Consider the following 12,403-nt stretch of genomic DNA (forward strand, 5'->3'; position numbering starts at 1 on the left):
CTTCCAATATTTTTATGGAATTATTTTATGAAGAGCTATGAAATGCAATAGCAACTATTAAGACTTAACGAACCAGCGTCACAATTTTGACAAGAAAACATTATTAAAGACAGATTGTATAAAAACAATTGCAAGATCAGTGTCTGGTGAGAAATATTTTGTAAGGAAAATTCCACTAAATTCTTAATTCCTTCACGAACTTGCAGGGTCACAATACCGACTTTCCCTCAACAAACACTGAATAAATTGGATGGAAATTATGAATATTCATCTTTAAAATTTTCCAAAGAAACAGAATCTACTTGTGATCTGATGGCAAACATTAATTTAATCATATTAAAGAACACACCCATGTAACACATCACTTCCTAGTCACGATGTGCCGAATGTGTGGTTTGTAACACTTAACAATACCAAGTACTGATTCCATCACATAATGATCCTGGTACATACAATAAACTCAGTCAACAGTCAAATATTAATTACATGAAGCAGCACATCTTAAAGTGTTACCAATGTGAAATGTTCAGATTGAAGGTGATACCTATGCAATCTGTGTTTATACTAAATCGTGGCATTGAATGTTTTAACAGAACATGGTGCAAAGATTTATTCACAATATAATTTTATGAAAGGCTTGAAGGGTCCCTGAATCAAAGCAAAATATTCCTTTGCCAGCTATCATGCAGTTTTCAGGGCACAGCTGTATTGACACACGGAGGTGCCCTTCATTTAGAATGAGGTATTTTATTAACAAAGTATTATAGAGTTTGAGTTGCAGACAAAATGCACTTTTTTTTTTGCTTAAATCCAACAAAAGCAACAAGTAAACATTCAGCTGCTTTGAAAATTAAAATTACAAAATGAATGTACAAATTTCAAAGGCAGTAATTCAATCTAAAATGAGACTTATTCGGAAAGTATAAAATTGTCTGCCCCATTGCAATGCCTTCTCCGCAGGTGTGTGGGTTTCATACCTCAAAGCTAAGAACGGAATACTGTCCCTTGGTCTTGCTTAACGCCTTTCTCGGCTCCTCATTCATTTTCACATTAAAAATAGGTTATGTCCCCAAAGGCATATGTGGCTGGAATTGCAGATGTTTAAGAAGGTAAATATGCCACAGTTTTCATGTCCTCGTTTATTTTCTGCTTTCCTCCGTCTCAGCGGAATCCTTCTCCTGTCGCTCTTTTTCCCGCCTCATTTCTCTCAACTCCTGCCTGTATTTCCGCTCAATGAAGCGCTTCTGATGAGCCATCTGGGGAAAGTTATCTGGTACAAAGAGGAAATATTTTATTAATGAACTGTACCCTGCAGCATTTCAAGGATGTTGCACCGAAGTTGCAAGAAAAAGATCATTCATTCAGAGCGTCAGTCCTTGGCTCAATGGGCAACATACCTGCTGGTTCAAAGTCAGTCGATGGGTTCAAGTTCCACAACAGACACTTCAGTAAATTGCAAGGGTGACACTCCACTGCACACGATAGGATCAGAGGGGGAATGACTCACTGCCAGAGTGTGCTACCTTGCAATTGCATCACTATACCAAGGAACACTCTGTTCATAAGGTGGTCAACAGACATGAGTAGCACAGTGGCGCAGCTAGTAGAGCAGCTGCCTCCCAGTGCCAGAGACCTCGGTTCAATCCTGACCCTGGGTGTTATCTGTGTGGAGTTTGCATCTTCTCCCTGTGGCCCCGTGGGTTTCCTCTGGGTGCTTCAGTTTCCTTGCACATCCCAAAGACATGCGGGTTTGTAGAGTTAACTGGCTTCTGTAAAATTGCCCCTAATGTGTAGGGAGTGGATGAGAAAATGGGATGACATAGAACTAGTTTGAACAAGTGATGAATGGTTGGCATGGACTCAATGGGCTGTAGGACCTGTTTCAAACTGTATCTCTAAACTAAACTGAACATTATTTCAAAGAGGAAGATAGGTTCTGGTGAGAAAAAGACACAAAATGTTGGAGTAACTCAGTGGGTTAGGCAGCATAACTTTTGTTGGTGTCTTGGCCAATATTTATCACTCAATTAATATTACAAAAACTATTTATTTCGTCATTACTCATTGTCGGAGCTTACTGTCTGAAAATTGGCTGTTATAACCCTGACAACACCGAGAAGGCATTTTGCTGGTTGTAAAATGTTCTGTGATGGATTTGGGCTGGGAAAAGTGGTGCAGAAATACTGGTCTTCAACTCTTTGATTAACCTTCTGGAACAAATGAACTGAAGTCTATAAATAAACAGAAGGCTTTCCATTATGCCTTTATATTTTGTATGGGTCTCTCTTGGCTTTTTGGAGCTTGAAATTAGCAAAATACTTTCCAGAAACAGGGTTATGGGAAATCTGTTGTGTCTTGGTGATCAAATGGACTTCAAAAGCTAGAGAAGGCTTCTCCAACAGTCCCCATCATACACAGTAATTTCATTCCATGCATGGACAAATTGGGCCGGTGGGCCAGTTTCAGTGTTGTATAACTCTATAAAATCTACGTCATCATTAGTAACGCAAAAGATGGATTCTAAGAAACTTTCGAACTACCAAAAGACATTGGAGAAAGAAAATCATTTTGTCGCATGCAAGGACATTGCGATGGTTCACCCTCACAGTTCTACATTTAATACCATTTAAGTCAAGTGAATCAAATGTTGGGAGGTAAATTCAACTGGTAGCCATTTGCTTAATACTAGTGACCATATACCATAACTTTCTTTGATGTTTCATTCAGAACTGATGAAAGAAAAAAACAAAAACAAAAGTAACACACTTTTTCAGAAAAACCATGAACAAAGGAGACAGTGTGGAAAATACACAGAAACAAATGATCAACCTAAGCTGTTGGATGGTGATCATCCAAGGAATCATTGGAAATGAGGATGGGACTACGTTAGAGGAATTGTCAAAGTCAAAGTTGGGGAAAGTTTAAAATTGATGGTAGCTGCTCAAATTACAAAAAAACTGCAAACACCACATTCATCGGGCGATTTCTACTCATAGTTCTCTCTTAACCCAAATTACTATTTGTCCAAGCCTATAAAGTGTTATTTAGTTCCGGTTAAGAAGTACAGAACTTCAACGATTCAATTCACTCGAAACAGAGATTGACGAGTAAGTCCTTCTATCACCACAATGAAAGAGAAAATCAAGAGCCATACAGTCCGAACACGAAATGATACAAATTGATTCTTATGACAGAAAAATAAGATAGGAATCCAATGTAATAAGCAGTGAATGACAGGGAGCTGAACAAACCACAGCTTGCTGCCCTTATTTCTGTTGAATATCTGCAGCATTTTTGCTTCTTTGCTGAATTCATTGTCATCCTGTTCCAAGAATATTTACCTTGGAGAAATCGTCTCTTCCCTCTGATGTGATTTTCGGTTGCCCCACTTGGCTTGTCTACCCTTGTCACTATTTCCATATATGCCAAAAGCTCTCTGGCCTGAAATATCAAACCAACCATTTCCCTCTAATCCCCTCCACTAACCCTGACAGAGCAGTCAAGTGTCTCCAGCAGTTTCTAGGCTTCCGTTTCAAATCTTCACCCTCCATGAGGTTTTGCCTTTAGTTTTAGTTTGGGTGGTACATTCCTGCCTGGACCTTCAGTACAACTGTGTTTTGAATGATATAAATTTAATGATTTTACAAAGTGAGAGCTGGAAGATATATTTGGTTGAGGGTTGTGCTGCTCAGCTTCCCTCAATCTTTCAGACAAGGTTGTGCCAAGATTGCCAGTGGCAAGCAGGAGGCTCAGATCAATCCAATGTGCTTACCATCTAAACATCAAATTCAAAACAGTTAACTTTCCTGTTCTGTTGAGGATTTCAAGAATGCCAGTTTCCAAGAGTAGCATTAAATGTCCCTTTCAAATATACACCCACAGACAGGATTGCAGGAGTATTTAATGCTGACAATCACAATGAAGAAATAAGATTCTTTGTTCTGCAGTGCTGACCACCGGGTGGCGCCGGCAATGGCAGCCTCGCCAACAGTCTGTCTGTCCCTTCCTTTTGCAGGTTGTTTGTATGTGTTAAATGCATGTTTTTAGTGTTCTTTAGCTTGTTTTATGTGGGGGGTGGGGGGGAGTTGGGAGAAACTTTTTCTAATCTCTTACCTCGACAGAGATGTGATTTCTTTCCATATCGTATCTCCGTCTGCACTGCGGCCTAACATCGAGTAGTTGGCGGCCTTTGCTGGAGACTGATTTCGAGAGCTCCACGGCGGTGAGCCTACGGACTTTAACATCATGGAGCCTGTGATCCCTTTGCCAGGGATCGACCTCCGAGTTCTACCGTGGGTGCCTGCGGGACTTTAACATCACGGAGCTCGCAGTCTCTGGTCAGAGACCGACTTCGGGAACTCCAAGCTGCAGGAGCTTTGACCACACCGACGCGGGAGCTTCGATCGCCCCAATGCGGGAGCTTCGATCGCCCCAATGCGGGAGCTTCGATCGCCCCAATGCGGGAGCTTCGATCGCCCCGACGCAGACGCTTCGACCGCCGGCTGCGGGGGCTTCGATCGCCCCCGACTGCGGATGGTTCGACTGCCCCGACCGCGGGAGAATAAAGAGGAAGAAGAATGGAATTTATTGCCTTTCATCACAGTGAGGAATGTGGGGAGATGTTTATGTTAACTTTTATGTGGTGTGTCTGTTTTTAGTATAGCTGTATGGCAATTTGAATTTCATTGTACCTTAATTGGTACATGTGACAATAAACTGACCTTGAAACCGTGATAAAATATGAAGCTGTGTCGCACTGTCAACAGGATATGCTTGGGTTATTTATGCTTGGAGTCAGAAGATGTAGGCGAGGTACTAAATAAGTACTTGGCATCTGCATTCACGAAGGATGCCAGTGAGGACGGTGAGATTATCTCTACTTCCCTTCTTATACAAAGGAACAATTTGGCTACTATCCAGTCCTCTGGGAATGCTAATCTGCGAGAGTAGTTTAAGATCAAAAAGGTGGTGGCATTGAGCTATTGAAGAGCATTAAGGAGATAAATCCCCAGGGGCAGATTGGATCTATCCCAAATTATTGAGAGACAAGAGAGGAGATTACAGGGGCATTGGCAAAGATTTGCTGTATCTTCACCTGCCGCAGGCAAGGTCCCAGAGGACTGGGTCGTAGCCAAATTGTTCCTTTGTATAAGAGAAGTAGAGATAATCCAGGAAATTATAGGCCAGTGAGCCTCAAATCAGTGGAAGATAAACTGGAGAGGATTCCTCAGAATAGGCTAAACGCATTTGGAAGAGAACAGCATGGCTTTGTCCATGACAGGTCATGTCTTTGTTCAACCACCTTAGAATCTACAAACTAGAATGGAAGCAAGTTATCCTCAATCCTGAGGGACTGCCTAGGAGGGAGAAAAAAAGAGGACAATGGCAGTACTTTGGGATTGAATCAAATCACCGTTCATGGCTTTTCTTGTCGTAAATACTTGGCTTTTTCTATTCACTAAGACCAACAATCACAACATATACCAACTGCAGAGGGATTTACTTGACATTCACCAGTTGAATTATTTGCTTTAATTTGTTTGTTTTTGTATAACTTTCTTAAAAGGCGTCACTAAACCGAATCCACTTGTGCATAGGGAGTTCACTGCAATGCACAGCTATAAAATGATATTATTCAAGTGTTATTTTTGAGATTTTATTAAAGGATGCTACTTTATTGCTATTTCCCTTTAATTTTAAAGCCCGGCTCTTTGTACTCATTAATATTTTATGACCAATTTCATTAGCAATTTCCACCTATTGCGGGTTGCCTGTTTAAATATCTTTCTACACATACACACAAAACACATTATTCTTCCCGTTAGATTGCCATGTTCAATCTTGCACTAAATGGGCAGCGAAATTGAAATTGTTACAAAAATTGCAGCAGCACTCACGGAACAATGAGCAATTAATTTACTTAATTGTATCATTACTGCAAACTGGGTTCATTGTGAATTCAGTGAAGAGGTGGGGGTGGCAGGAGCAGGGGACGAGGGAAGACTGAAGTCAACATAAGAGAATGAACCAATTACTCTCATCTCATGCACACTGTCTCTTTCAATTTGTCAAACATACAAAAAGAGAGACAATAAATATGTAAAGGAAGTCGCTGCAACAACAAATATTTATTTAATGACAAGCGCAAAATGCATGAGTGGAAAAGTCAAGAGGATCATTTAGCAAGTCAGAGGTTTGAATATAAATAGAATTTTAAACTGCCTTTTACTGTATTTAAAGGAATTGTTCACTCCCTAACTTCGCACCTCAGCCCTATGTTAGTTGAGGTGAGATGGACAACCTGCTCTGAGATAGGTTCTCAGTCTGAAGAAGCTTCTCCACCTAAAACGTCACCCATTCCTTTTCTTCAGAGATGCCGCCTGTCTCACTGAGTTACTCCAGCATTCTGTTTCTATCTTTGGTGTAAACCAGCATCTGCAGATTCTTCCTCCTACACTACTCCTACACAGTCAGCCTCTTTGGATTGAGGATGACATGCTTTTACTCTGGTACCATGGGTTTTATGTAATTGATGAGGCTAATTCAGGGATAAGATTTAATAGGAACCTCAGTGGCAAATTTTTCACTCAAAAGATTGGTGGGTATATGAAACAAGCTGCCAGAGGAGGTTGTGGAGACAGGTACTATAGCGCCCTTATGTGGCGACTACAGTATTTGCATACCTTGGTATGGATGCAAAGAATTTCACTGTGACTTATCCCATGCGACAATAAAGTATTCAATCATAACGGCAATATGCAAGTAAATTGGGAAAATCAGGTTGGTAGTGGATCCCAAGAGAAGACATTTGTAGAGTGACTATGAGATGGCTTCTTGGAGCAGCTCTTGGACGAGCCCACTAGGGAAAAGACAATTCTGGAGTGGTGTTGTATACCGCGAGCTTAAAGTGAAGTAACCCAAAGGAGGCAGTGATCATAATATGATAAAATTCAATCTGCAGTTTGAGAGGGAGAAGCTGAAATCAGATAGACAATAAACAATAGACAGTAGGTGCAGTAGGCCATTCGGCCCTTATAGCCCAGCACCGCCATTCAATGTGATCATGGCTGATCATTCACAATCAGTTCCCGCCTTCTCCCCATACCCCCTGACTCCGCTATCTTTAAGAGCTCTATCTAGCTCTCTCTTGAAAGCATCCAGAGAATTGGCCTCCACTGCCTTCTGAGGCAGAGAATTCCACCGATTTACAACTCTCTGACTGAAAAGGTTTTCTGAAAAAGTGTATTGGTATTACTGCTGAGTGCCAGTAACTACAGAGGCATGAGGGTGGAACTGGCTAAAGTTGATTGACAGAGAATTCTAGCAGAAATGGAAAGAGTTTCTGGGAGAAATTTGGAAGACGCAGAATATTTTCATTCCGAAGAGGAAGGAACAAACCATGAGGCCACCATGGCTGACAAAGGGATTCAAACATAGCATAAAAACAAACAAAAAGGCATATAATACTGCACAGATTAGTGGAAAGCGAGAGGATTGAGGTTTTTATAAACCAACAGAAAGCAACTAAAAAAGCAAGAGGAGAAAAGATGGTATAAAGATAAACTAACCAATAATTTAAAAAAGGATACCAAAAGATTTTTTGGATACAAAAAGGGTAAAAGAGAGGCATGAGTGGACATTGGACTGCTGGAAAATGGCACTGGAGAAGTAGTGATGGGGAACAAAGAAATGGCAGAGAGTCAGGGGGCAGAAGTGAGTGCAGTCGCATTTACTGAAGAGAAATTGGGAAGCTGAAAGGTCTGAAGGTGGATAAGGCACCTGGACCAGATGGACTACATCCCCAGGTTCTGAAAGAGGTAGCTGTTGAGATAGTAAATGCAATAGTAGCAATCTTTCAAGAATCACGAATGGTGCCAGATGACTGGGAATTTGCAAATGTAACTCCACTGTTTATGAAAGGCGGCAAAAGAAGTGAGCACGGCAAAAATAAATTATAGGCTAGTTAGTCGGACTTCTGTGGTTGGTAACACTAGAGTCCATTATTAAGAATGAGGTTTCGGAGTACTTAGAAGCACATGATAAAATAAGCCAAAGTCAGCATGGTTTTGTTGAGGGGAGATCTTGTCTGACAAATCTGTTGGAATCCTTGAGGAACTAACAAGCAGAATAGCCAAAGGAGAGTCAGCGGATGTTGTTTACTTGGATTTTCAGAAGGCCTTCGATTAGGAGCCACATGTGAAACTCAAACATGATAGGAGCCCATGGAATTAGAGGCAATGTATGGATAGAAGATTGGATAACTGGCAAAAGGTAAAGAGTTCACGTTGGCTGCTGGTGACTAGTGGTGTTCTGCAGGGGTCGCTGTTTGAGTACTCTACTTTCACATAATATGTAAATGATCTGGATGATGGAATTAATAGCTTTGTGACCAAGTTTGTGGATGTTACAAAGACAGGTGGAGGGGCGGGTAGTGTTGAGAAAGCAAGGAGTCTGCAGAAGACTTGGACAGGTTGGAAGAGTGGGCAAAATAGTGGCAAAAGGGATACAGAAATGCAAAGTGTATGGACATGCACTTTGGTAAAATGAATAATGGCTGGAAAAAGGAATAATCCACCTCCAGTTTAAATTCTATTTGGAATATTTTGGAGGATCAAGAACCAAGAATGGCCTCCTAAATAGGGAGAGGATTCAGATATCGGAGGCGCAAAGAGACTTGGGAATGCTGGTGCAGGATTCCCAAAAGGTTCATTTGCAGGTTACATTGGTAGTAAGGAAGGCAAGTGCAATGCTTACATTCATTCTACTGTGTCTGGGATATAAATACAAGGATATAATGGTGAGGCAACATAAGGTGCTGTTGTGACCACATTTGGAATATTGTCAGCAGTTTCTGAGGAAAGATGCGCTGGCGTTAGAGAGGATCCAGAGGAGTTTTACAAGAATGATTCCGAGGATCATTGGGTTAACATAAGAGGAGCGTTTGATCGCTCTGGGCCTGTACTTGCTGGTTTAGAAGAATGAAAAGGCTAGATAAAGTGCATGTGGAATGGATGTTTCCAATGATGGGGTCTAGAACCAGAGGGCACAGAACAAAAGGACATACCTTTAAAAAGATGAGGATGAATTTCTTTAGCCAGAGGGTGGTGAATCTACGGAATTCATTGCAACAGGCAGCTGTGGAGGTCAAGATATTGGGTATTTTTAAAACAGAGATTGATAGGTTCTTAGGTTCCTAGGTAAGGGTGTTGAAAGTCATGGGGAGAAAGCAATAGCATGGGGTTGGGAGGGAATTAGTCTTTAAGAGGTTTGACATCGCAGCGTATCGGTCTAATGGTTGGTGGCTTTGGATGCTGAGCGTTAAGAAGCGAAGAGGCAGTGGTTGAATTTGAATATACAGATGAGAACATGTGTGTTCCTCATTATTGGAATGTTAGGCCATCTTTTTCTTTGCAATACACCAGGTACTGTCTGAAGGACTGAGGCAAGTAGATTCAACAGTGATTTTACAAGGGAATTAGGTAAATTTAAGAAAGGGAGCAATTTGCAGGATTTTAAAAAAGGGCAAGTTAACTGGGGTGAAGTGGATAATTCGACCAAACTGCCAACACAAACATATCTGTGGGAACAAAGAAATAGGAGTTGTCCATTTATCACCTTGAGTCTGTAAAGTCATTCATGAGTTCATTGCCAATCTGAGACACACTCTGCCTACTTATTCATTGCTCTTAAAAAAACTGCTGATGTGAAAGTGGAGAAAGATGAAGGAGCAGGGAGATCTTGCAGATATGGAGGGCTGCAAGGTGGGACAAACATCGGAAGCTGTGAGTTTTTGAAGAAATCTGAAAACAAGAATTATATTTTGAAACTGTAGTGTTGCCTGACTGGGATGCCAAGTATCTCAGCATAGACACATCTGATGGGTGACGGCGATTTATGGTACGAGCGGAGGAATTCTGGACATGCTTGTCCTGTGTGTGACTGCTCAGGGAATCTTGGACATAGTCAGTTAGGAAGGAGCCATGGCATGGAAGCAGGTTTGGGGTTTGAAAAGCGGGAAAGTGGAGCTGGGAAACCTATCAAATATTTGGCAGAAATCATGGCATAAAATATCCTAGTCTAGTTCCACAGACATTTGTCTATCAAGGGAGTGAGGTCAAGGTCAGATCAGCCATGGAGTCCTTTAAGGACCATGTTCTCATATTCCATATACTTGTGTACCCAAGTAACTGAGTTTATAGTCAGAATCAAAGATAGGTGTTTCCAATATGTAATTGGAAGAAATTTGTGCTCATGCTGTAAGCTGATGGAAAGAGATGGCTCAAGTAGAAAGTGATAAGAACATTTTTACCACTTAGACTGGACCATAAAAGTTTATGGTGTCTCAAAATATAGAAAACATGTATTTTCCTTAAAACAGGAATAAGGAATAAGAACCAGGGTAAACTTTGCCTCGGCAACAGATGTGAAAAGGCGACAACATTTATAGAAAGACTGAAAATCTAGAAAGAGGCAAAAATTAATCCATAAGTTATCATTGATGATTCTTCAACCTGAGGATCATCTCTTCAATGGTTTATTGACAGAAGCCAAATAACTCAGTAATCTAATCCTAAAGTCAATGAAATTGCAACAGGCACAGTAATTCCTAAAAAGGCATCTGAATCACAGCCACAGCTGCTGAGTTGTGCAGCCCATCAACACTCACGGAAATTACAGTCTCAGTATCTCCCTCTGCCTGATCGAGATGGGGATTTTGGAGGCTGGACTGCACATAACTTCACGCTGGGCCAGTTCATCACAACTGACCTGATATGAACTGCACAGCCTGAGGGCATTCCCAAGAATATCCTAGATTCACCAGTGAATTGGCTTTGCCCAGGGAGAGGGAAAATAATAGCAGAAAGCAAAGTGATAAAAGTATCATTCATTCATTTATTCAAACTGATCTTGGAAAGAAATGTTGAGTGGAAATGTGAGGGCAAGACAGAAAAACCCTACATGCCCTCGAACCAAGTGCCGTACGTGGGCATTTCAAGGTGTACAGGCAAATATTTGACTAGAAATGGGAGCCCACCTCTCAGCTTCTCAACCCACTGTGCCATTCAATAAAATCACAGGTAATCTCAATGGAAGCACAACTCCACTTTCCTTTTTACCCAGAGCAACCTTTTTGCCTTCTTTTTTACAGTGGAGGCCAATTGACTGGATGGTTTCAAGAGAGAAATAGATTTAGCTCTTAGGGCTAACGGAATCAAGAGATATGGGGAAAAAGCAGGAACAGGGTACTGATTTCAGAGATCAGCCATGATCAGATTGAATAGCAGTGCTGGCTCGAAGGGCTGAATGGCCTACTCCAGCGCCTATTTTCTATGTTTCTATGTTTTTTAATCGCATATCTACCTACAACTGCCTGAAAAACCTCAAGATGACATTTTCTATAGGTGCCTCTCTGACAGAAAAATATCCCACCACTGCCTTACATAGGCAACCTCTTATTTTAAAACAATAGCATTTTGTCCTAGATTCTCACACAAGAGCAAACATCGTCTCCAGATCTACCTCATCAAGACCCCACAAGATCTTTTACGTTTCAATCAAGTCACCGTTCCCTCTTCTAAGTCCCGCAAATCGAGCCTACCCTGACCAAGCCATCAGATAACCTGTACATTCTCTGGCTCAGTCCAGGAAAACCTTCTTTGAACTATTTCGAACACATCAACGTCTTTCCTCTAATAAGTGGAGCAGTTCTCTGCATGATACTTGAAATGTGTTTCCACCAATGCCTCATGTATCTGCTGGGTAATTAAGAGTAACTGTCTAAAAAGTGATCTGAAATCAGCATGCTTTCTTTCGTGTTAAGTGAATTATGGAGGCTGAGTATATCACATTACTAACACCGCACAACACTTTTAGTGCCAAAACCCAGGGAGGAAGATACACTACTGTACACCTGGTATCTATACCAGACGATGTAAGAATGGTGGAGTTTCTATCCTACTAGACACTAATAAATCAAGTGAGTGATTACAACTACCTGGCATTACAAGGTACCAGTATTTATACTGGCTTTTCACTATGGATTTAGTTAACTGAATTTAAATTCCCTAGCTGCTGTGGTAGGATATAAACTTGCATCTCCAGATCTATAGTTCAAACCTCTGGATTATCGTCTGGTTAAACAACTATACCCTTAAGTCACGTTAAAAAAACACAAGGCTGAAAGCTGCCTGAATAATACGAGTGTGTGATAGAGAAAGATCATTCATTAGGCTTCAGCAAGCAAGCCTCTGAAAAGGTTCTTTAACACTAAGATTTCCCCCTCCTGATCCGGATGCAGTGTTTCAACCCAAAACTTTTGACCATTCATTTCCATCCACAGATGCTGCTCAGTCTACTGAGTTCCTCCAGCAGATGGTTTGTTTCCCCACCTAGATGAGGGGGA

The 12,403-nt window shown here is 41.2% G+C and overlaps 1 protein-coding gene across 3 annotated transcripts in view; it reads right to left on the reverse strand.

The window, feature by feature from the left end:
* Positions 1–318: 318 nt before the first annotated feature.
* drosha (drosha ribonuclease III) overlaps positions 319–12,403 on the reverse strand; it is a 138,284-nt gene continuing 126,199 nt past the window's right edge. For all 3 annotated transcript variants that reach the window (XM_078419456.1, XM_078419440.1, XM_078419448.1), the window contains one exon: positions 319–1,270. In XM_078419456.1, coding sequence (XP_078275582.1) covers positions 1,140–1,270 — 131 coding nt within the window. In that variant the 3' untranslated portion in view covers positions 319–1,139. The remainder of the gene's footprint in view (positions 1,271–12,403) is intronic.

This window comes from Rhinoraja longicauda, chromosome 2, assembly GCF_053455715.1.
Source record: "Rhinoraja longicauda isolate Sanriku21f chromosome 2, sRhiLon1.1, whole genome shotgun sequence".
Classification (NCBI taxonomy): Eukaryota; Metazoa; Chordata; class Chondrichthyes; order Rajiformes; family Arhynchobatidae; genus Rhinoraja; species Rhinoraja longicauda.